The 24,983-nt window shown below is 43.1% G+C and overlaps 3 protein-coding genes across 12 annotated transcripts; 2 read left to right on the top strand and 1 right to left on the bottom strand.

Annotated features, from left to right (window-relative positions):
• Nucleotides 1–240: 240 nt before the first annotated feature.
• Nucleotides 241–4,562, bottom strand: LOC133403213 (growth/differentiation factor 8-like). The gene is made up of 3 exons (XM_061677947.1): nucleotides 4,235–4,562; nucleotides 1,847–2,214; nucleotides 241–735 (listed from the first exon to the last, which is right to left on the bottom strand). The coding sequence occupies exons 1-3, from the start codon at nucleotides 4,560–4,562 to the stop codon at nucleotides 355–357; spliced, it is 1,077 nt and encodes a 358-aa protein (XP_061533931.1). The 3' UTR covers nucleotides 241–354.
• A 5,997-nt stretch (nucleotides 4,563–10,559) lies between these two features.
• LOC133402531 (protein Shroom2-like) lies at nucleotides 10,560–22,301 on the top strand. Of its 10 annotated transcripts, none has more exons than XM_061676422.1 (12): nucleotides 10,565–10,657; nucleotides 11,620–11,694; nucleotides 13,541–13,642; nucleotides 13,855–13,872; nucleotides 14,113–14,232; nucleotides 14,373–16,476; nucleotides 16,582–16,637; nucleotides 16,910–17,386; nucleotides 17,561–18,031; nucleotides 18,841–19,009; nucleotides 19,342–19,614; nucleotides 20,665–22,301. In XM_061676422.1, the coding sequence occupies exons 3-12, from the start codon at nucleotides 13,548–13,550 to the stop codon at nucleotides 20,935–20,937; spliced, it is 4,056 nt and encodes a 1,351-aa protein (XP_061532406.1). In that variant the 5' UTR covers nucleotides 10,565–10,657; nucleotides 11,620–11,694; nucleotides 13,541–13,547; the 3' UTR covers nucleotides 20,938–22,301. The 10 variants fall into 10 exon arrangements, with proteins under 10 accessions (XP_061532440.1, XP_061532423.1, XP_061532387.1 ...); XM_061676430.1 differs by lacking the exon at nucleotides 10,565–10,657 and adding an exon at nucleotides 11,243–11,541; XM_061676456.1 differs by lacking the exon at nucleotides 11,620–11,694 and having other exon boundaries at nucleotides 10,560–10,657; nucleotides 17,609–18,031.
• An 871-nt stretch (nucleotides 22,302–23,172) lies between these two features.
• LOC133403151 (claudin-34-like) lies at nucleotides 23,173–23,814 on the top strand. Its single transcript, XM_061677817.1, is given in 2 exon segments — nucleotides 23,173–23,281; nucleotides 23,284–23,814. Coding segments are annotated over 2 exon segments (594 nt in total). The 3' UTR covers nucleotides 23,769–23,814.
• Nucleotides 23,815–24,983: the final 1,169 nt, after the last annotated feature.

Genomic DNA, 24,983 nt, shown 5'->3' with positions numbered 1-24,983 from the left:
TGCTAACAGCGCTTGGTATTGAACTGCAGCTACAACTACAGCAAAAACATTTTTTTAACTTCATTCATGTATCTGAATTCAGAGTATCTGAAGTTTGCTTGTAAGTCTAGTTATGGCTCCCAACATAAAGCAAAACATCCATCAAGCGATGACAGGTCATTACCTTAAAAAAAAAAAAAATCATAAATTGGTGTACTTGTAAGTCAAGGTACCACTGGACAACAATACGGTACTGTGCTGCTGTTTATATTATTACTGTTGACATTGTTTTTAAAACTGTAAAGGTGCTACAAATCCACGAGTGTATCTAATGGTTGCATGAAATTATGATTTCATGCTGGCCTGTTGTGTTTATCAGGAGCAGCCGCAGTGGTCCACAACCATGGACGGGATCTTTCCGTAGATTATCTGCTCTTTACGGTTGAAGTAGAGCATGTTAATTGGCGACATCTTTGTGGGCGTGCAGCAAGGTCCTGCCGTGCCACGTGGGTTGGCCTTGTTTACCAGGTGTGCGTGCGGGTACTGCTGCAAGTGCAAGAACTCGCACTCCCCTGAGCAGTAGTTGGCTCGATAGCGCTTGGGCGCAATGATCCAGTCCCAGCCAAACTCCTCAAAGTCCACGGTCAGCGAGTAACGACAGCAGCGCGTTTCAGATGACTCCTCATCGCAATTTAGGCCTGAGTCACGACGAGATCTCTTTGGACTGTCCAGGATCTTGACTTCAATGAACGGTTGCTGGAAAGGAATCAGTTGTAAGTATCAAGTGGTGAGCACATCTGCCTCACATTTCTGTGGTTAGGGGTTAGAATCAGTATAATCATGGTGTTTGAGTTCAGAGGTTTCACTATACTTAGGGTTAAGTCATCAGAAAATGCTTGTGTGGTCCCAGGTTCAATTCGCAGCTGACACCCTCATGTGAGGAGTTTGCATGTTCTCACCACGCCTAAGTGGGTTTTCTGCAGGTATTTGTCCACAGCTGTGAATGTGAGTGTGAATAGCTGTCTGTCTACATGTGCCCTGCGACCTGGTAACCAGTCCGGGGTGTGCTGGGCTCGGCTGGGATTGAGCCTGTGACCAAAAAGAGGATGAGCAGTATAGAAAATGGATAGCTGAATATCTATCTACCCAGCTACAGCTCTGGAAAAAAAGAATCACAAGACCAAAAACAAAACAAAAAGAAAAAAACACCTGGCTTCTTTTGGTATTTTGACATTAAATTTTCTGTAAAGAAATGCTATATGACACTTCGTATATGGAATTTGGATATTATTTATATATAAATTTAGAAAAGATATAAAAGATATAAATTTATAATTTTGCAGTTTCCAGAGCTGTATTTTCTATGCCGAATTTCCTCATTAGCGCCTATGCCATCTGAATTAAGGGAAAAGATGCGATACACATCAGATTGGTTGCCAGTCAATCACAGAGCACATATATGTAAGCAACCTGCCAATAGCATATGCTTGTCTCAAAGGTTAAGCCATGCAAGTGTAACTACACACGGCCTGCACAGTGAAACTTCCAATGCCTCATTAAATCAACCATTCACACCTACAGGCGATTTGGAGGCTTCTTTCAACCCAAGAGTAACTTATGTCTTTGGAATGTGGGTGGAACCCGGAGAAAACCAGCGCAAGCACAAGAACATGTACATGTGAACACGTTCTAACGGGGATTAGAACCCAGATCTCCTGACTGTGAGGCAGTCATGCTAACCACTATACACTGTCCTGCCTATACGTATTTTCACATTGTAAAACGTTTAGTTAGCTACAGTACATACGATCTCTTAAACAAGAGGCTGACTGAGTTGGTCTCAGTAAATCATGCAAGATTCACTCACCAGGCCTTCCTCTCCAGGCTCTGCAGATGTGACTGCCAGGTCTTCTCCTTGAGGATCGAAAGCATTGATGTCAATACCATAGTTGCTGTTTGGCTGACGCAGCCATGCCTGCAGGAGAGACTTTATGTCCAAGCTCTGCCAAGAGCCAGCACCAGCATCAGTGTCCACCTTTAAAGAGCGAACTCTGACCCAGGTGTTGTTTCCCTCCCTGTTGGGTTTGAGTCGGGAGATCTGCAGGAAGACTGTGGTGACCATATGGACTGGCCGCAGGTGAACCCACAGCTGAGCGCTCAGGATGTTTTCAGTGTGGATCTTTGGACTGAGGCTGAACAGACAATAGGACAACCTTCCATTTGCAATGGAGTCTGCTGGAAGACATTATTCACAGCAAATGTTTAACTAAATATCAACAACTTCCAAGTTCACCATCCAGTATAGTCAGGGTCCCGACAGGAATCCTCTTTCACCTGATAAAATAAATGTTACTATCTCTGGTCTACATGGTCATTTCCTCTATCACAATGGTTCTCGAGCTTTTTACTTCAAGTACGCCCGGCCAAAAATACCACCAAAATTGAAGTGCAGTTGCATAGTAGGTCCAACTGTTCATCAACAACGATCATTATTCCTAAAGAGTATATTTAATATTATTACTGCTACTGTAACATTATGAACAGTTTGGACATTGCCTCACTTAAATATAGGAAAATACAAAAATAGTAATTAAATGGTTCAAATGAGGCGGCACGGTGGGCGACTGGTTAGCACTTCTGCCTCACAGTTCTAAAGGCCCAGGTTCAAATCCGGCCTCGCCTGTGTGGAGTTTGCATGTTCTGCCCGTGCCTGCGTGGGTTTTCTCCGGGCACTCCGGTTTCCTCCCACATCCCAAAAGCATAGATTGAAAAAAAAATCCACTGTAACTTTATGCACAGAATGAACATAAGCCTAAGAATTTGCTTAAATACAGAAATATGAAAAACACTACTTTAAATAATGATTCAATTAAAATGTTTTTCATCCACCCATCCATTTTCTGACCCGCTTCTCCTCACTAGGGTCACGGGCGTGCTGGAGCCTATTCCAGCTGTCATCGGGCAGGAGGCGGGGTACACCCTGAACTGGTTGCCAGCCAATCGCAGGGCACATAGAAACAAACAACCATTCGCACTCAGAGTCATGCCTACGGGCAATTTAGAGTCTCCAATTAATGCATGTTTTTGGACTGTGGGAGGAAACCGGAGTGCCCGGAGAAAACCCACGCAGGCACGGGGAGAACATGCAAACTCCACACAGGTGGGGCTGGGGATTGAACCCAGGTCCTCAGAACTGTGAGGCTGATGCTCTAACCAGTCGCCCACCGTGCCACCAAAATGTTTTTCACATAAGTTAAAATGTACTGAATACATTTTTATAAAAGGTTGTTTGTTTATATGTACCCTGCGATTGGCTGGCAACCAGTTCAGGGTGTACCCCGCCTTCTGCCCAATGATAGCTGGGAAAGTGGATGGATGGATGGACATTTTTATAAACAAACAGGTCTTAAAGATTAAATGTGAATGTATTGTACTTAAGTTATATACAAGTGAACTCTATTGAGGTTGCTTCTTCCACTGTTTCAGACGCTTTTAAATGCACTTGCAATTTTTAAAAATTATTAACTCAATGCGATATTTTAATTCATTCTTAAAAGTTTGATTGTATTTCATGTTTTGCCTACGAACTACAAAGATAAAATTTGATTTTATCTTTATATTTCAGTGATTCTTTTGCATACCACCAGAGGTGGTACACGTACCACACTTTGAAAATCACTGCTTTGTCACATACAATGTTTTATTTACACATTATCCATCTATCCTTTTTTTTTTTTTTTTTTTTTTTACAGCGCTTATCCTTATTCAAGTTACGGGCGTGCTGGAGCCTATCCCACCTGACCTTTGGGCAAGAGGCAGTGTACACCATGGACTGATCGCCAGCCAATCGCAGGGTGCATCGAGACAAACAATCACTCACACTCACATTCATACCTAAGGACAATTTAGTCTTCACTGAAGCTTACATGCATAGTTTTGTAATGTGGGAGGAAGCCGGAGTACCTATTTAAAAAAAAAAAAAAAAACCTAGCAAGCACAGTGGGAAACACTCAAACTCCACACCGGAAGGCCAGAGCCCAGAGTCAAACCCCCAACCTCAAGATTGTGAGGCGTATGTGGGAACCACTCCTCCTAGTGGCACATTATTAAAAGGAAAATTCAAATGGCAATTTGATTGAGGCCATGTTGCACGTGCTTTGTAAAGCCTAAGGTGCTACGCTCTGCTTTGTGCTCAGGTGCTCTGTCAATTTTTATCAAACAAAAGTTTATGAAATGAATGTATTTGGTTAGTTACACTTGGTAGCCATGGTGATGATGGTTTCTGTGGTGGCGTGGTCCTCATCTTCCACCCGTGGGTCGTACTGGTCCAGGAGCTGCGTAAGAGGTGGTGCTTTGGGGAGCAGCTGCTGGATCATGTCCCTGCTAATGTTGGGTGCCTGCTCCAGCCGCAGGATGCTGAGGATCTGGGACTTGATGCTGTAGAGTCTCATCTGCTTGCTGTGCTCCCGGAATTCGCAGGCTGAGCACGGCTCTGTGCCGTCTGCCAGCAGGCCGGCGGTCCGGTTCAATTCCCTTGAGAAGCCCACAGAGAGGAGGGCAGCCACACCAAGCAAGAGGAGCATCTTGGACACAAGTGCTTGGTGGGGTGACGCTATCGAATGTGATTTTGTCTCTGCCCTCAGGACTCTATGATTGGCTGCTTAGGAGATCCCCTTTTAATCTCGAACCAGATTTAAAGAGGTAGCAATGTTTTCCCATTTAATATGCTGGTTGAGGATAGATCTCAGTGGTTTCTTTCTACAGGACTTCACTGAATAGTTTGAAATTAAAGATTTGCAAGACAAGACTGAAAATCAGAAAACAGTTCAACATGTTAAAAGAGTGAATGAATGAATGAATGAAGACAAAAATATGAGAAGAAAATTGGTCAGGGAGGTTGCCAAGAGGCCGATATCTAAAATGAATGAAAAGATAAGAAGAATACTGGTCAGGGAGGCTGCCAAGAGACTGACAGCAACACTGAAGGAGCTGCAGAAATTTCCAGCAATTACTTTAGGCGCCATGGTGGCCGACTGGTTAGAGCATCAGCCTCACAGTTCTGAGGACCCGGGTTCAATCCCCGGCCCCGCCTGTGTGGAGTTTGCATGTTCTCCCTGTGCCTGTGTGGGTTTTCTCCGGGCACTCCGGTTTCCTCCCACATCCCAAAAACATGCATGAATTGGAGACTCTAAATTGCCCATAGGCATGACTGTGAGTGCGAATGGTTGTTTGTTTCTATGTGCCCTGCGATTGGCTGGCAACCAGTTCAGGGTGTACCCCGCCTCCTGCCCGATGACAGCTGGGATAGGCTCCAACCCTATCTCGCGACCCTAGTGAGGAGAAGCGGCTCAGAAAAAAAATAATAATAATACTGAATGTTTAGTATATTGTCTTGGGAATGTCGGCAAGATGGAAGCTTCATCTTTCAAATAAAAACATCCAAGCTCAGCTACATTTTGCAAAAACCCGCTTGAAATCTCCCAAACACATGGGGAGAAATATGTTTTGGTCAGATTTAACCAAGGTTGAACTCATTCCAAAAGGTATGTTTGGTGCAAAAACAACACTGCTCATCACTAAAAGAAGACCATACCAAGAGTGAAGCATGTGAATGGCAGCATTATGCTTTGAGGTCATTATTCTTCAACTGGGACTGGGGCCTCAGTCAAGGTGGAGGGACTTATGAACAGTTCCAAATACCAGGCAATGTTTAGGCTTCTGCTAGAAAGCAAAGAAATGTCAGGAAATGCCAACTCGATGATCTGAACTTTATTTGAGGTCGATCTGGGGCACTTTAAATGGTGACAGGTATATCCTGACTCCCATTTGTCATGAGTTTGAAAGTGATTAGTTAATTCTGAACACAGGAACATCCCCAGTTATGAGGAGTTATAGCTCAGTTCTTTATTTTTACTTCCCCTCTCGAAAATATGTTTTTTTTAAATGTTTGTTTTATTTGAGTTATACAGCTTTTAGGTCAGATTAATGGTAGAAAAGTTTGGAATTTTTTTTATCTTGGTCTCAATTTTTTTTGTATCCCAAAAACCTGGAATTTGAACAAAGGTGTGTAAACCTTTTATATCCACTGTACCTGACCTGATTTTCATAAATGTTTAGGGACCTCGTTTCACTATGAATGCAAAACAACAATGAGTCGCAGGAACTAAATGTTCCTGGTAATTTGGAGGTGCAAGTGCATTAATAGCTATTTCAAATTTAGTACCACCAGGGGGCGCCATCAACCATCTCTAGTTGAGCTGTTCTCTTTCTAGTCCAGTGCTTCCCAACCTTTATTGAGCCAGGTTTGGGGTTCGGTAAGGGTTAGGGTTGGTAAAAGTAAAACTATTGATTCAACTCCTTGATTAATTAAGAGTAAAATAAAAAATGGAGTACGAAAGTTACAAGAGCTACTTTTCTTGTTTAGGGTCACCACAGGAAGGTGTTTTTTGCGGGGCAAACTTAAATATGAATATCTATTTCAGAATGACCGAGCTGCTCGTCCTATCTCTAAGGGAGCGCCTGGACACCGTGCAGAGGAAAGTATGTACCAGTGATCTTGTTCTTTCGGTCATGATCCACATTTTGTGATCATAGGTAAGGGTAGGAACGTAGATCGATTGGTAAATTGAAAGCTTTGCCTCAGCTCCTTCTTTACCACAACAGACCAATGCAGCAATCACATCACAGCAGACGCTTGCACCAATCCACCTGTCTCCTGATCTCCCGCTCCATTCTTCCGTCACTCGTGAACAAGTGCCCAAGATACTTGAACTCCTTCACTTCATGTAGGATCTCTTTATCGACCCGAAGAGGCCACTCCACCCTTTTCTGACTACGGATCATGGCCTCAGATGTGGCGTTGCTCATCCTTCCTTTCCTGGATGAAGCTATTCCATAGTAATACATCTGTACCGAATGAAATCAGTCATTTTCTGAAATACGTATGTATGTATTTATGTATTAAACACAATTCAACAATGAGGCCTATACTACTAGTTTTTCTTTCAACATAGGCCTGAGAATGCTTTCGTGTGTGCCCTAAAAGAAAACCCAAAAGCTGATTGAATCCTCTTAAATCTTGTTGGTGTGCCTGTGAACACGAACATCTGTAGTAAACATTTGCATGATCCAAACAGAACTTTTCATCCTCATCATCCATCTTTTTTCATCCTCCCTTGCGCCTCCATATCCCTTCCTTTTATCCACAGCAGGGGTGTCCAACCTGTCGTGGGCCACATTGTTGATACGATTTCCCTCAGAGGGCCGTTATGACCGTGAAACTATATAAATGTTTCATCGCCTGATCATAGTATTATAGACACACAATAAAATGATGGATAACTAGTTTTCAAACCCGAAGTCAAGGATAATAGTTTGTTCAACTAATGTTCAAGTTACTGTAAAAAGGGGTTTGGTATCAACAACAAAAATGCTTGCAATATAGCAATGTTATTATTTATTACATATTACGATGTGAAATTTTGGTACATATTTTAGCAAGAATCATGGAGGTTTACGCAAATGATTTGCTTTCGCCGGCCACATAAAATGATGTGGCAGGTTGGGTGTGGCCCCCGGGCTGCGAGTTTGACATGCCTGCTTTGGTTTTATTATATCCACTTGATGCTCTTTTCATCTGCAAAGTCTTGCTTGAATTATATATATATATATATATATATATTTGTAACTATTTCATTTCATATCTTATCAAATTATTAATTGGTGTTTTTTGTGTTGTTAACTTGTTCGACTGCAGCATGTATTTTTAGTGAATACTGTATCAATGAATTATGTGTAACTACTGTATTGATGTACTATGTTCTGTATTAATCTATTATTTGGACTGTTGATCATATGTGGACCCCAGGATGATTACGTAGCAGCTACAGCACAAATTAATGGGGATGTCAGCAGCGGCTGCCGCTTAACACAGTCATTGATATTTTCAACAAAATACTACACCAAAAATAGTCAATATCCAAAGTAATTTAACATATGATTACCAGCACTTGTTGAAATTGCGATCATCCAGTGATTTTGAGTTCGTAACTACGATGATTGCCGCCGAGCTAGCCAAGCAAGCTACCTTTAAAAAACAAACAATGGCAGCGTGCACTCGAGCCATTTAATTTTCTGGGTCACACTGAGAGCAAGCGGGTTTTCAGATTTACTTCAAACTTCACAGAAAGCAAGAATAATAATAGTGAATCACGTCCATAAAGTTTTCTGTTGTGTACGATTCCTATAAATGTGATTTTCAAGGCCTAAAACACTTTTTGCAGTCACATTTGTGCTCTAACAACCACAAGAAACATTGTCATCTTTCCATGTTTGGCTGATGCCGTTGTGCGGGCCAATGTCATACTGACTTCAAATTGAAATTGCTGCGTGGCCCGCAGGCCGGGAATTGACACTTCTGATCAACAGTATTCGTCCCTTTTCTGCATCCATTTCAAACTCCCCACTTTACTCTACATTCCACTTGTCCAGTTTACAGGAGAATACAAACAGAATCTCTCCCTCGCTTCCTTGGCTGCTTTGTCAAGGACTTCAGTGGGGGCTGAACCCCTGTTTGTTTTGCACTTATACACACGGGGAATGATGCCAAGGTCTATTACGATTTTTTCGTTCATATGTGACATTTTGTGATTTTGTTTGAGCAACAAGGGTTGGCTCATTAACTTGCACATATACTCAGTTTACCCCAGTCACATACCCGTTTTGATAAATTGGCACAATGAGGAAAACAAATCTGCACAAAAAATAATTTACCTCTTCCAATAACTTTCATAGTGCTCATACCGAGAAGAAGAAAAAAAAGCTAGCGGCTCAGCCTTTTATGATGTTAATATGCATAATACGCACAATACGCATCCCATAGCTTTGGGAATGTTGTACAATAACCCTGAAAACCTGCTAAATTATGATAACTGAAAAATTACACATTACTTGTATGCATTTATACAGATGAGACAGATCTATTTAGAATGCCAAAACCTGGTGTTTTTTAGGCTGGCAAAAGACAACTCTCACCACAAATCAGTCTTGGAGCCGACAACATCAAACAATTCTCAAATTAATCAATTCTTAAACTAAAGCTAACCCACAGGTGTGGACCATCTTGTGTTTCTGAATCTGTGGGGTAATCGTTAATGTGCCCTGGTTCACGTTCTGCCTTAAGTCCCAAAGGTCTCAATCAGTCAATTCAAACCAGTCTTTTTTTTGCGTTGTGTCGTCGTCTGTGGCGGTTGAAAAAAAAGTAACAAGCCTCTTTTGACAAAGTAAGGATTAAAAAGTAAAGATGTCTGTTTTGAAATATAGGGACAAAAAGTTAAAAGTTGTCAGCCTTGGAGTTTCACCCCTAGTCTGTGATCATCACTAAGATGAAAAGGCAGTGTCATACAATGTTTCCGACTGACAGTGTCAGGATAAGAACATAGACAGTGCAGACATTCTCAGGTTACAGGACTCCATTTTTAATCAGATCTCTCAGGTTGCTCCCAGATGATGGGTTGGAACCAGGGGCGGCTTTTGAAATGTGTGGCAGAGGCCGTCCCCCTAACCCCCCAACCCCACACACTCGACTTTGCTGAAAGGACTTTCAACGTTACCCCTCACATTTATGAACCGTTTATGATCAGCGAATATTCATCACCCACCCCCACCCCATTGACGAGTGGCCGTCCACTGCCCCCTCCACCACCCCTTTGACAGATGGATTTATAGTGTCAAAAAGTAGGCACTCCGGTTTCCTCCCAAAAAACATGCTTGGTAGGGTAATTGAAGACTCTAAATTGCCCGTAGGTGTGAAGGTGAGTGCGAATGGTTGTTTGTTTATATGTGTGCCCTGCGATTGGCTGGCAACCAGTTCAGGGTCTACCCCGCCTCCTGCCCAATGATAGCTGGGATTGGCTCCAGCACTCCCGCGACCCTTGTGAGAATAAGCGTCTCAGAAAATGGATGAATGGATGGATGTTATTAGATAATTCAGTTTGAGTCAGTTGTCGTTTTTTAAACTCCTGTTTTTATTTGTATTTCAGTTACCGAAAATGTTTTTTCAATTCTATTTTTTGTTACTTTGTTCATTTTCTATTAACGATGACTACTAACTATAATAACCTTGACGTGTACATTTGTTTTTATTTTTTAATATTATTGTGTGCTGTCAATTGATTATGCCAAGAATGTCCCCAGATAAAGCAGGCAAACATTTTTCTTTGTGTTTCACTATCTTGTACTCAGACATCGTTCAGAGCTGGGCTGCTTAGCTTGGTGACGTTTGAATCCAATTATGAGTTGCAAATCCACTGGTTGGGCTTCAGCTTTTGGAGGTGGGTGGAGGGTTGGATTGGGTTTGTTTTGGGGGTAGGTGAGGGGGGCACAGATTGCGGGATCTACTCATCTACTCACCAGGAGAGACAAATATACTTGATGTAATAATCACAGTAATGATAAAGCAGCTGATATGAATAGGTCGACTCAGTAAAACGAGATTTTAGAGTTGCCCTCAGGTGTGTGTGTATCCAAGCATCCTCCCCTGCTGCAGGAGGATGGTATGGCCCATGTTGCCTAGGTGAGCTGGACTGCTGAGTGGGAGAGGCCATACCCACCCAGCTCATTGTGTTCACACAGAGTGGCTGCTTTGACCCTATCTGGACTTGGTGGATTCCACTCACAGGTACTTCCTCTTTCCTTCCGCCATGTTGTGTCTTTCTTTCATCTGCTGTGATAGAATCATGGGCTTTAAAGAGAAGAGGGATTAGATCAGATGGTAGTGTGTGAGTAAGCAATAATAATAGCTAGATAACGCGTGAACATTTAGTGTGAGTGTTTGGTGCTTTGTTCGATTGTGCTTAGAACTGAACAAAAGCAAGAGTGTCAGGTTTGGCAGATGTGTTTAGGACATTATTGTTCTACTCTCATGCCTTATTTTCTGTTACAACCAACGGCACCCAGATAAGCCCAGCCATGATGACTGTGACACTTTGCTTTGTGTTACTGCGTTTGTATGCGTGGTGCCCTTTTGGCCCCTTAGGCTGCATGTTTGGGCCCTGTTGTCAGCAGGCTGTTGAATCAGAGGGGCTCACATGCTCAGGTGACTGAAGTTTAAACATCAATCATCAGGCAATGTTGTGTGACAGATGACAGGATGATGTAGTGACGTTTCGTGCTTTTAAGTGTGCAGAACTCGCAGTCTCCTCCCCTGGTGGAGGACTTTTACAGTGAAGGGAGCTCAGGGTGAAATTGTCTGCTATCTCCACAGGCAAACATTCCTGTTCGGCTGCGCCTGCCTGCCCACAAGGGCACAGAATCAGACGAAAAACAGAAGAACTCTGGCCCGTGAATTACATTTGTACTGAACTGCACCCCTGTGAAGCTTCACAGGAAATTTGACACACATTTGTTTATGAAAATTGAATACAGTCTTATTACCTTTGATGGAGTGTTGAGCTACTTTCCCAAATCCTAGATTACAGCAAGGACACTGTGCTGGACAATAACTCCTCCCCTTCTCTCAAATCCCCCTTTATAATCCCTGCAGATATCTGCCAGCAGCATAAGGTGTGTTGTACTTGTTTGTAGGCCTACATGGCACAGACTCTTGTGTCACACTAGTGTGAAAGTATAACTTCTTTACAGGCTTAGCTGCGGGAAAGTGACATGAACGTGCATTTTAGCCGACCATTCAGAAAACAAAAAACAGCCATGCATTAGGTAAGTTTTTTTCTTCACTGTTTGATAAATTGGAGCATTTGAAAAATTTGGAGACAGATACCACAAGTTGATCACGTTGAGCTTTGATACCCCTCAGTAGCTCTCTGCTTGAATTAGTACTGTCAGAACCACAAGGATTCTTGGTCAACTGGGTGGACTGTGAATGTGTCATTTTGGAGTGATATCCTAAATCTATGGATCAGTTTTTCTTGGGAAAAAAGAGTGTCTCCTCCCCTGTGGGATATCTGAGACCCCCTGACAATGGACTAAAACACATATTTGCATTTGCCTTGTGGACCAGCTTGTTGGGAGGCAACACAACACGTACTTTGTGCATCACGCTGACGTTTGACTGTCAAAGTAGCAACAACTTTTCCCAAACTATGGTACAATCTGTCTCAATTCTTCAATACCAACTGTTTGCTTTCTGGAAGATGCAGAAGAGACAGATGGGTTCCAATCATATACGGACATAGATTATAATGTTGTTTTTTTCCCTCTACATTTCTTTCATGTTACCTTCTGGCTTGCGCTCATTAATGTACAGTATTAGCCTGATTGTTTTAACACCAGGAAAGCTAGGAAATTTTCTACATGCAACCGGAGAATGGCAGGAAAGGAAAATACCTCCTTGCATTCCTCAGTGGAAAGAATGTGCTTACATCATAGCCTGGCAGTGTCAAACTTTTGGATAAGCCTGTTTAACGATTATATTAAAACTTGGACAGCAACAACCAAAAATGTTGTAGTCATGCTGTAAAATTGGTGAAATAGAATCTTCACATCCCTGCAACAGTAACTCATTTCTCTTGTTCATCCTGACAAGTTTCAGTGGTTTCCAAGCAAATCGCTGTAAGCCTCATTTGACCCACATGACCTCCCTTCCTTTACTGAAAGTGTGGGCTAGTTCAGTGTTAACTTTAGCGTTCAGAGTTGACAAAATGCGTCATGGTGTTTGTGACTGGCTTGCTCTTGAGTTTCTGCTTCAATTAAGGCTGATAGGGACATAACCACGGTGTCAATTCACTTGCATGTGTCCGCAGACACACACCCATGGGACTCAGTTGCTTGGTGCAGGACCGCTCTTTAAAAGCTACTGTATAAACGACTCTTGTGACCTTGCGAATTTCTTGGGATGTCCCGCCACTTGCACTCTGCTTTGACAGGTGTTTAGAATTTACATAGCTCCTGCCACCATACTCCAGTTGCACTGCCGGATACACTACCCTTGTCCTATTATCTTCCCCTCCTGTCAATGTCCTATCCTGTCCCATATTGTCCTGTTCTTCCCTCAAACGGTGTTGCACTACTGTCCCATATAAAATTCTAATCCAATGTGGCATTGTAGTATAAAGCTTTGTTTTGTTTATTTTGCTTACAGCTAGCATCCTGTCTTGTCTTTTTGATTTTTCTCAGTCCTCTGCTTTTTTCTTTTCTGTCAATCCCCTGTAAAACCTCATTCTATCCGAGTGAAATTTTCAATAAATATCTGTCATAATGCAAACAACCTCAGTGGCACTATAAAAACAAAAACAAAAAAAACCCTCCCCTGTTGCACTGAAAAACTATTCCAGCATAATTGACCTAGCAGCCGAACAGGACTGGTTTAACAAAAAAAAAACCAAAAAAACAAAAAACAACAACAAAAAAAACAAAGAGCGATAGAGACAGAGAGAGAGAGAGAGAGAGAGAGAGAGAGAGAGAGAGAGAGAGAGGCGCACAACCAGGCGAATTTGTTACTGTGTCTATAGTGAGCTCACACATACAAATGCTTCAGGATAATAATTGCTGTTGGGAAATCATTCTCTCTTTTTCCCTTTTCTCTTTCCTTGCTCGCCATTATCAGGGCTAAAATGGTTGATGTTGTATCACCACACACCATGCCATCGGAAAGTGAGGTTCTTGTGGCAAGGTGCTTTCTCACCAAGATTTTGCAAAGCTCTATGAGGTACAATTACATACAGTAGCTAGCCCCCTCGGCTCACATAGCGCTCTGGGCTGAAGGATGGATGATGTATTCTCCATTGTCCTGCTTCACTAGTTTTTATATACTTAGCCCATTCCTTGTCTGTCGTTACTGCGCAAGTGAATTTGACATTTTAGTACTTTCACAAAAAAATTATAAACCGTCATGTCTTTGTTTTGCAACATGCAACCTAGGAAGAATCGCTTCAAAGGGTATGTGAGACCAAAATATATGGTGTTATACTTAGTGAAGGTAAATACTCCAATGTGTCATATTGTTATGGTCATATAGCAATGCTCATAATGATATGTATTCCATATATTTTAATCGTGTTCTGGAAGACAAACAAGAAGCTCCATAATTACACCTTGTAGTGGTGCATTCTTAAATGTGCAGCAATTATGACAGGATTTAGAAGAAGCTAAATGGTTTCTTGCATTTCGGCTTGATAGGAAGAATGATCAGAGCTCACGGCCTCATTCCTGGCACTCCTCTAAGCTGACAGAGGAGGGGTCCGAGCCCCTTGGCAGAGAAACCACCCCAGTGTCGGTGTGGCAACAAAAAGAAGCAAGGTGAGCCTCACTTGTTAGAGATTCTGTAGCTTATTTTAAAACTCAACAACTCAAAGTAATTGTTATGGACTACTGTAGTGATGATAATGGTGGTAGTTATGATGGTGCTGTAACCCTAAATGTTCATCTGACTTTACCAGACTCAAAGAGTCACCCTGTCAAAAAGACCACAATAACCAGCATCTGCTAACTGGCCATCTCAACTCAATGAGCCACATGGAGAAACTGGGGCATCCTGCTCCTCCTTTCCCACCACATCGTGGTTCCCTGACTAAATACACGAGCAGCAGCGAGCCTCCCAGTGGTACAGAAAGCAAAAGAGACACATTTAGCTGTTTCTCCAGTGGCTCCAACACTCTGGTTCTAGACTCAAGCTCACTTGGCAGGAAGGGAACCAGGATGGAAAACATTTTTTTCAAGGGTGTTCAGGATGAAGGGCCCTTTACAGTGGCGCACCCAGAGTACTTGCAGACTCCTTGCCAGGAGGGGTTATGGTTGGACGAGCAGAACTCCTCATGGATGTCAAGTAGATTTAGGCCCAGCGTTGGTTCAGTGTGGAAGGTACCAGAAAAGAAGAAGCCCAAGTCTCCTCCACCTCCCTTAAGGCACAATGACAGTTGTGTTGCCACAAGGGTGTTTCCATACTCTGAGCGATCTGAAAAAAATCCAAACACTCATCGCAGGTCAGTTGAAAAGCTGACTGAAGGGAAGATATCTCACCCAGAAAAAAACACCAAGTCCAGTTATAGCGTCACCTCACTGTCAGACAAAGACTTTCTTCATCCCAGCAGAGTAGGTGAACACAACGAACTACACCCAAACAAACATTTTTCATTGTCTAGCAATGATGTCAGACAATCTCAGTACACCAACAGACCTTACCATCCGAAACAGTACAGTGATGAGAGCCCCTTGTATCTCCAGACAAGCCTAGCTCCTCACATTCAGAGTGTTGGAAGTTACTATCGCAGTTTACAGGATCTGCCAATGAAGGCCTCCAGCGGTAAATTGGTCTGTTGTTCTTCAGCCTCCAGGGCTCCCACAAACCTAGAAAATGACACTTACACTGGTCCGGTAAACAAAAAAGGAAACCATCAGATGGCCCACACAGAAAATATAGGGCACAATGGTCTTCTGAAAAATGTCCTTCTGCTTGACGCCCAAAGCTCTGAATGCTCTCACTACCGTGACCCAGAGGAGGCCACAGAGAAAAATGAAAGACATACTAACAAACAAAGAATTTTCCCAGCTCATCAAAGTAGTAATCACAAGATAGGTCTTTCAAGGCTCCATGACCCCTGGGTGCCACAAGAGCACCACCGAATATCCCCCTTAGAAACACCAATGCTTCATTCACTGACAAATGAAAGTAGAATTCAAATGGGAGTTAAACCAACAAGTATTGTGTCATCCCAGAATGTCTGCGACTCCATGGTCGCCAGTGTTGGGAAATCCAGTCGGCGTGGTGACCGTTATGCCACTACACTACGGAATGAAGTGCAGCAGAAGCGAGCTCAGCTGCAAAAAAGCTGTAGTGCTGCAACGCTGACTTGCGATGTCCAGGAGGAGGACCCTGCAGAGTGGAAATATGCAGAGCCTTCTTCATCATGCAGCATCTCCTCCTCAAATACCTACAAAGACAATCTGAAAGAGGTGCAGGCCAGGGTCCTACAGGCTACCTCTTTTCAGAGACGTGATCTAGAACCCCTTGGAGCAGAGGCACCAGTGCTTAAAAACTCTAATGAACGCATTAGAGGACGTAAGCATTTTCCCCTGGCCAAACGTATGCATTCCTTCTCAGAACCTGACATGATCGATCTGGTAGGAGTGGACAGAGAGGATCAAGAAAAAGCTTTTGACCAAATGACCTTCTTTGAGCCCAAGCCAGCATTTTCAAAACCATGTAGGCCAGATTCAACATCCAACACAGATTTAAATCCAAGTGGAGGTAAGGAAATTCAAACCAAAGTGAGAAGTATGTCAGAGGAGGCTCAGGAGACTTATCGGTCAGTAGAAACCAACTGTCTCAGCCCCCCAGGGGAGGAGGTCCTACTGGAGCAACAGAAGCTTGGAACCTTTGCTGAGTACCAAGCCACGTGGAACAAACAGAAGAGGACATCTGAAGCCAAGATTCAAGGCAGGTACTACTCAGCAGAAAACATCTTGGAAACTGAAGCTGAGGAGAAGGCAGTGTCCTTTCATGAGAGATCCAGATCTTCTCCCTCTGCAGATTTCTGTACTCAGGTGAGCCAAGGATGTAGGTTCTTTCGCATGATTATTTTAATGAAGATTTACATTTTAGATTTTTTTTTTTGCTGAACAACACTAAAACTTAAATTTCTTTTGTAGAATATTCCATCCCTGTGGAGAGATCCTCAAAAGAAGCAGAGCAATGACCCTGCAAGGTAAGATGAGAGAATATTTCTTTAGTGATGAAAGAGGGAGAACATCATCAACTAAAACAATACAATAATAATTAAGTACATGTTTTCAGGCTGCGGGGGGAACCCGGAGAACCAATTAAAAAAAAAAAACTTTTATCAACATTGTTCCAAGAATCAAGCATTTTGACAATTCTTCAAATAATTAAATATAGAATTTATTTAAATTAAAAGGAAAAAGAGCCCAAGTTTCTAGGCTGTATGTCTGAATGTCTTCTTTTGCATTTGACTACTAGAAACGATTCTCCAGTCTCCAGCTTCACTGACCAGCAGCCTGGTCCAGATGCTGTCAACCCAACCTTTGCAGTCTCCTCTGGTCCTTGTAGCCTGGGCCCTCTCCTTGGCTTCCAGCTCCCAGCCCAGCCTTTACAAGCCAATGCTGTCTCACCATCCAGGCCCCATTTAGGCCCAGAAACAACTTGCTTGTCCCAGGATTTCCTTTCAGCAAAACTTGCAAACCCAGTGATGGTTCATCCCCCGTCCAGTTTGGACACCACCACGAAGGGCCCGACCCCTCCTGGCTCTCCGCGCAGGATGCCTCAATCTGACAGGAGCACAGGAGATGTAGAAAGCAAGAAGGAGCAGATAGCATCTTCCTTCTCTTCGTCTCATCTTGCAATGAAGCTCCCTCACTCTCCCTCGCCACATAGTCACGCTTCGCGGCTGATGGACAAACAGCTGGCTTTGTCCATGCAGGAGGATTCACCTCTTTGGTAAGAGGCTTTTTAGAAGTGCTTCAAGTCTGCAACATCTATTTGGCTTTTTGTTACCTAATAGTTTGCTGTTCTAGTAATACCAACTTCAGTTGAAGAAAAATATATTTAATTGCCCAGTACCAAATTTCTGCACAATCTTTTTGAAAATGTTGGGATTGTGTTGCTTTTCAGGTCTGAAAATGACTCTAAGCTCTCAAAAACTGTGATGAACGTTAACAGGTCAGGGAGAAAAGTTCTTGGGGTGGTCCCAACTAACCCATCTCAGAGCTGCAATACCTCTGGCATCATGAAACCAAGCGCCGACATCATCTCGGTGGATGCCAGTGAGATGTGGCCCTCCTCAGTATTCAATGTCTGCAGACAGCAGCCTACTAAGGACCTGGGACCTGAATCGCAACAGTTCAGAGTCAAAGATAGCATTTCAGAGTCAAACCTAACAGGACAAGGAGACGCCAAGACAGAGCAACTGGTCAGGGACATCTTGGTCAAAGATAAATCCCTGATGGAGATCTTACATCAGAGTGGAAGGAAGACTACAATGGATTTGATGGAGGGACTATTTCTCCAAGAGAAACAGATCTTGGAGGGGGTCCAGCAACGCAGGAGACCCTCCAGTGGTTCCAAGCTGCCCAGCACAAGCAGGTTTGTCTAATGCCCGCCGCACATGGAGCAATGCAAGTGAACAAGACTTTCTATGTACATGTGGCTAAAAACCAAAGCGTGGAGCATCAAAACATTGTTTCCTAATAAGAACACCAGGCTTCGCAATTATTTTGTTGAAACAAGTTGTAATTTGTTTGCGATTGTCCAGTGCCCACAAGTTTAGCCACATCGCTCGGTGAGACATGAAAAACTCAATACTTTCACAACAACAAAAGTGTAGTCAGACTGATCTTCCTTTTAGGGCTGCAAAATATTGGAAAAACACACATTATGAGATATCGGTGTGGAATATTGCGATATCGATATTGCGATATTTAATATGCCCGGAAAGAAATTATATTTTAATTATCTAATGAACTTAATACATTCATTTAATGTGGCAAAAATAAGCTATATGTAGTCTCCCAGATCTCAGACATGTTATTCATTTTAGGCACAAGTTGTTTGTTGTTTTCGCCCTCGTACATTTCCTCTTCTTTGGTGTCTGCCATGCTTCCTCTGCCCTGCTGCTGAGATTCTCACTTTACGCCTATGAGTCCGCTCTAGCCAATAGGAGACCAGTATGGAGGGGTGCACATTTTAACTCAGATAAATGTCACACACATGCAACAAAGCATACAATACTGTCTTTGCTATTTGCATATTGCACGTGCCAAAATCGCAATGACATAGTTTTCGATATATTGTGCAGCATCACTTTTTTTTCTCTAAAGTGTGTGTGTGTGTGTGTGTATATATGCGTGCACACGCGTGTGTACGTGCGTGTGTGTGTGTGTGGGTGCTGTTAGGAGAGATGAGGAGGATGTCTCTCCAGCAGATTCGCTGGTTCCCAGCTCCTCCTACTACAACACATCAGCTCCAAAAGCTGAGCTCCTCATTAAGATGAAGGACATGCAGGAGCAATTGCTGGAACAAGACTCTGAGGATGAGGTGGATGTGGACTTGGCCAGTAAAAAGGTTTCACTTCCTTACAAAGCATGATCTTAAAGCAGTGCTTCTCAACTTTCATTGAGCCAAGGCATGTTTACAGAAAAACAATTCTCACCGCACACCACCAAACAAAAATGTCATATAAAAATTGAGGCACAAGTTAATTATGTAGTGTAATGTGTCTAGTGGAAGAGCATTTAATTGTTCATATACATCAGAGAGACATTATTTGTGTTAAATGAGTAATTTTCAGACCAATTAGGTAAAATTGAATTATTTCCAGCGGCACACTGGTTGAGAATCACTGCCTTAAAGAAGTCATCTTGAAGATAAGTGAGTTCTTTCTGGAATCTCTCCAGCAGGAGCTGATCTCAAGCCTGGCCAAGAAGCTGGAGGTGCTACGGGAGGCACGACGAAGCCTACAGGAGGATGTAGAGGACAACGAGGCTTTGGGTAGCGAGGTGGAGACAACCGTGCAGCGCTTTTGCCTGGCCAACCAGCTGGACAAGTTCCGAATGTTTGTGGGCGACTTGGACAAAGTCGTGAGCCTGCTGCTGTCACTGTCGGGTCGTTTGGCGCGGGTGGAGAATGCGCTCAACGGTCTGGAAGATGGAGCGCCCCCGGAGGAGAAGGTAGCTACTCGTATAAAGTACCTGAAAGTGACTTACTTCTAAGTACGAGCACGGGTATCTTAACAGGAAAAAATTTGGTAAGTCACCTTGTCTATTACTGTATGTATGTAACAAATATGTTCATATACCTATGTATCAAAATAGACGTGATACACGAATCAAATGAGCCCTAGTTTGTAAGAATCGGATAAGGATTAAGGATTTTATGTCACTTTTTATGTCGCAAATTGGCCCAAATTTTCTTACCCCAGAAATCCATGTAAATCAATACGAAACGTGTGACTGAAACCTTGACTCTTTGGTAGAAAAATGCCCAGATGTTTGTTATTAGTTGAGACGAAAATGTGTGGTCAAACTGGCAGCAAGCACATCGTCAGATTTACTTCAAACTTCACAGAAAACAAGAATAATAATAGTGAATACCACAGGCAGGACTATTCTTCCGCTTTACGCCCTGTGCTTCAGGGATTCTGTCAACAAACAATTGCTTATGATTTTATTTTGCAGTAACTAGTAACGAATTAAGTAGTATTTTATGTAGTAAATGTAGGGCAGTAAATAAGATAATTGTCAGAACAATAAATAACGAAGTAAAGCACAAATTCGAGAGAAAAAAATGACAGTGATGAAGTACAGTATTTGTACTCGTTTACAGTACAATACTGCCAGAGGTGTTTCCTGACCTCCTCGGGACCTTTCACAAGAAGGACCATGGAAGCGCCCATAAAAAACAAAAATGAGTGTACTATGGGCTGTTGACCAATATCAGCAGTCTCTGAGGCACCCCATACCCTACTAGCCACCAGCCATCAATAGCTGGTAAAGGGCCCTGGATTTTCAACATGTTGTCTTCGGAGTGTATAAAGCGGTGCCGTTGTTTTGTCATTGATATATGGGCCAGTGTCAGACATCTTTCGGGGTGCCCTTCAACTCGGGAGCCGAGGTTACAGCCTGGGTTGCTGCTCTTTTGAGACGTCTCTGAAGACTGGTTACGTTTGTCTCTAAATTGCCCTGTTAAGGTGACAGATGTCTCTTCTCTCCTCTTATCAGCGCACCCTGACTGAGAAGCGCAAACTGCTAATGCAGCAGTATGAGGATGCCAAAGAGCTGAAGGACAACTTGGACCGACGGGAGCGTCTGGTGTCCACTATAATGGAGGCCCACTTGGACCCTGAACGCCTGGACGACTATCGCCATTTTGTCAAGATGAAGTCCGCCCTCATCATCGAGCAGCGCAAACTTGAGGACAAAATCAATCTGGGTGAGGAGCAGCTTAAGTGCCTACTGGACAGTCTGCCACTACAGCAGAGGTCACAGTTTTAATACCCCCGTCCTGGAACCAAACCCAACCCCAGAGTGCAAGAAGAAGCTCTTCACTGGCCTCTGGACTGGTTACACTCTTTTAACTGGTTACGCTGTCACTGGCTGTGTATCCCATGAAGGATTTCTTTTGCACATGATGTGTCATGCTGTTATGCACGTACTGTATATGACAGTGCTCAATATTACTGAATCAATGCACTTCTAGTCCTATGACTTCCATCCATCCATCCATTTTCTGAGCCGCTTCTCCTCACTAGGGTCGCGGGCGTGCTGGAGCCTATCCCAGCTGTCATCGGGCAGGAGGCGGGGTAGACCCTGAACTGGTTGCCAGCCAATCGCAGGGCACATAGAAACAAACAACCATTCGCACTCACAGTCATGCCTACGGGCAATTGAGAGTCTCCAATTAATGCATGTTTTTGGGATATGGGAGGAAACCGGAGTGCCCGGAGAAAACCCACGCAGGCACGGGGAGAACATGCAAACTCCACACAGGCGGGGCCGGGAATTGAACCCGGGTCCTCAGAACTGTGAGGCTGACGCTCTAACCAGTCATCCACCGTGCCGCCATCCTATGACTTCAATGGGATTATTGATTTGAATCTATTTTGACATTCATCTCTCAAGATGGAAGGCTGGATTGAAAACACTGAAAATTTTAATATTCCCCAAAATCATACTTTTCATTTTGATGGATGCCGATAGGAGATAAATGCCTGCTAAATGAGAAATGATGCTTTGCATCTCCTAGGTCATTGATGGTGTAAATCATATCTATATGGCTGCATCTAGCTGGGAAAGAAAGCCAGAAACTGGACACAATTATCTTTGTGAATCGTGCAGCCAAAATACACAGAAACAAAAAACAGGTTTATTCTCCATCGTCCATGTCAGTACTGATATGCTTATCTCCAAGTTGCAAAATCACTGCCTGGGTTTGTATTTGGTATTTTGTTCTCATTTGTTACATATTGTTTAAAATCTCGGTGGAGACACAATGCCACAAAAGAAATTATTATTATTTTTTTTTTTTTTGCTTTTGTAATCCCTTAAAATGCATGATGTTTGTTGTTTTCTATTCAGTGGAAGACTTAAAACATCTAGGTGGTTTCTACTGACAAACAGGTGTTTACTGATGTGTGACACTGATTTAAAAGTCTCCAACGGGATACAGTATCCCTTGCCTGGTGCTTAACCAGGAATTGTACACAATATCTGTCCATTGGCATTGTTAAGCCACACCTCATGTGCACCCTTTCACCGGGGCAAATGCAATAAAAGATCAGGTGATCACTTCTTTTTGTTTCCTGTTGTCCACTCCATTTAGACTGATTAAATCAGGGGTGTACATACTTTGTTCTCCAAGGGCCGCGTGCAGGAAAAACGAAGGCTGCAAGGGTCACTTTGACATTCTTCACCTTTAATTTACTGAACAATAAACCAATCCATCAGTGTAGGTAAATATATATATATATATATATATTTATATATATATACACAATGAAAAACATTTAAAATTGCAGCTTTCTGGTAAAGGGGAGAACACCAGAGCCAAAACAGGAGCAATCTGTAGAAAGCTGACAGTATTTATTGGGGTGTTTACTGCATTACGATAATTCGTGTGATATGTTTCACAAATATAACACGGAGGGTCAATTGTGTTTGACAGTATTTACTGTACTTCTGGAACTGATTTATTATTATTTGACCTTCTATGACAATTTTAATAGTATTTTTTTTGCATCTTTGCATATAAAGAAAAACAATAGATGAAACCAATTTATTATTAGTATTTGTTGTCGTAGGAGTAGTAGAAGTTGTTATGGGAGTCACCTCTGTGGAGGATGTAGGTGTCACAAGCCCCACACTTTATCAGCACCCACACTTTTTGCACTGACCCCCCACCCCCAACCTTTTTTTCTTAAAATAACTTCACAGGCAGTGTCAAATGTTTTTTTTTTGTGTATGCCGCAGGCCTAAAAAACCCAATCCAATCCAAAAATCCTCCAATGGCTCCCTGGCCGTAGTTTGGATACTACTGGATTAACATGTTGGTTGTAGTTTGGATACCCCTGGATTAAAATGTTAGTCCAGGATTTACTTTCCTCATTCTTCTGTGTGTGTTCATCATCTCATGCTGGAGTCCAAGAGATGGAGCATAACAAAAGATTCCGGTGGAAGTGAAGTCAGTTGACGATCCTGATGTGGACTTGTTTGTGAGGTTGTTCACTTACTATGAGCCCCTCTCCCTCCCAGCTCTGTGCTTTATGGCTGGGTTGTGTGGGCTGGATTCTAACCGTTGTAGCCCTGGGACTGGTCCAGTGGAGAGTTTGTTTGGTGTATGACAGGTAAGCCCGAGCTTAATGGTCAGGCACTGCGGATCCATCAGCCTGTCGGATTCGTCCACACCACCTGAGATTGCGGCGGCTCAAGTCCTCATGCTCCTGTCTCTGCTAGCGGGCCTGGTGGGGAACGGTGGTGGTGTTTATACCCTGAGGAACGTCGACTTTGGCTTGGAGAAAAATGTAACCAGCTGCTTCTGGATCACTGGAGCACTGTTCTTGTCAGCTTCTGGGATGTCACTCGTGCCCCTCGCATGGAATCAGAGCTCAGTGATAGCCAATCAGACCATCACATTCCCCCCTGGGTTAAAGATGACCCGGGCCCCTGATTCTCAGTACGTGGGGTGTGGCATCACAGTGGGAATGGTGGGCACGGTCCTCATGGTATTGTCTGGGCTTATGTTCTGTAGATTTGGGTTATGCCTACCAGTGAAGTCACCATGTGACAGGTTTGTTGAAAAAGATAACCCAGTATTTGATTCGAATTAACTTCGTCGTGAAATTTAAGATCATTAGTTCTGAAGATGGCGGCACGGTGACCAACTGGCGTCTGCCTCACAGTTCTGAGGACCGGGGTTCAATCCCCAGCCCCGCCTGTGTGGAGTTTGCATGTTCTCCCCGTGCATGAGTGGGTTTTCTCCAGGCGCTACGGTTTCCTCCCACATCCCAAAAACATGCATGGTAGGTTAATTGACAACTCTAAATTGCCCGTCGGTGTGAATGTGAGTGTGAATGGTTGTTTGTTTATATGTGCCCTGTGATTGGCTGGCAACCAGTTCTGGGTGTTCCCCGCCTCCTGCCCGATGATAGCTGGGATAGGCTCCAGCACACCCACGACCCTAGTGAGGAGAAGCGGCTCAGAAAATGGATGGATAGTTCTGAGGAAGTCAAATCTGTAACTGTTTCAAATTGGTGTTTTCCAAGTCCAAATTGGTGTTTTCCAAGTCCATGTGAAAACAATGTAATGTTACTGTGGCAGCAGAAAGATATATTTCAAACCCAAGCTACTGGTTTTCCACTTCAACTTCATTTCCCTGGAGTATATAACTGTGACTTCAGCTCTTTGTAGCTGTTGAACTTTATTCCTCATGATTTTATATGCATAAGACAGTAAAAAAAGAAATGGATTCTGATGGAAAGGGAGCTTCAAAAAAACTTTAATAACTTTCTTAATCTTCATTCTATTATCAAATGTTTGGTATCACCTGAAAGCTTGCTATACACAGGAACAGGCAACACATAATAATCATCCATCCGTTTTCTGAGCCGCTTCTCCTCACTAGGGTCGTGGGCGTGCTGGAGCCTATCCCAGCTGTCATCGGGCAGGAGGCGGGGTACACCCTGAACTGGTTGCATAATAATCATGTTAATCATTTTTAATTAATTCCAAAGTGAGATTAGACAATGTAGCACAAAATATAGAAAAACAATTTAAGAGCAGGGATGAACAAACACTCAATACGTTGTTAAAAGTGTTTTTATTTCTCAAGGTTATCTACGTCACTAGCAAAGATCTCCGTCTTCCCTTTCCATTCCCGAGCCAGTGCTGTCAACATAACAAACACGTGTGCTCTTACAAGTAGGTCTTCTACACAGAGGCAACCAATCAGAGGAAATGGGGCGGTCTTAGCCAAATATGGACAAAGCGGATACAAAACTGGGTCAAACAGAGGTACTGTTGCTGTCAGAGGGGCATTATTAGGA

The sequence above is a fragment of the Phycodurus eques genome, chromosome 1, assembly GCF_024500275.1.
Source record: "Phycodurus eques isolate BA_2022a chromosome 1, UOR_Pequ_1.1, whole genome shotgun sequence".
NCBI lineage: Eukaryota > Metazoa > Chordata > Actinopteri > Syngnathiformes > Syngnathidae > Phycodurus > Phycodurus eques.
Note: the sequence above shows the minus strand (reverse complement) of the source record. Positions and strands in the feature narration are given on the sequence as shown.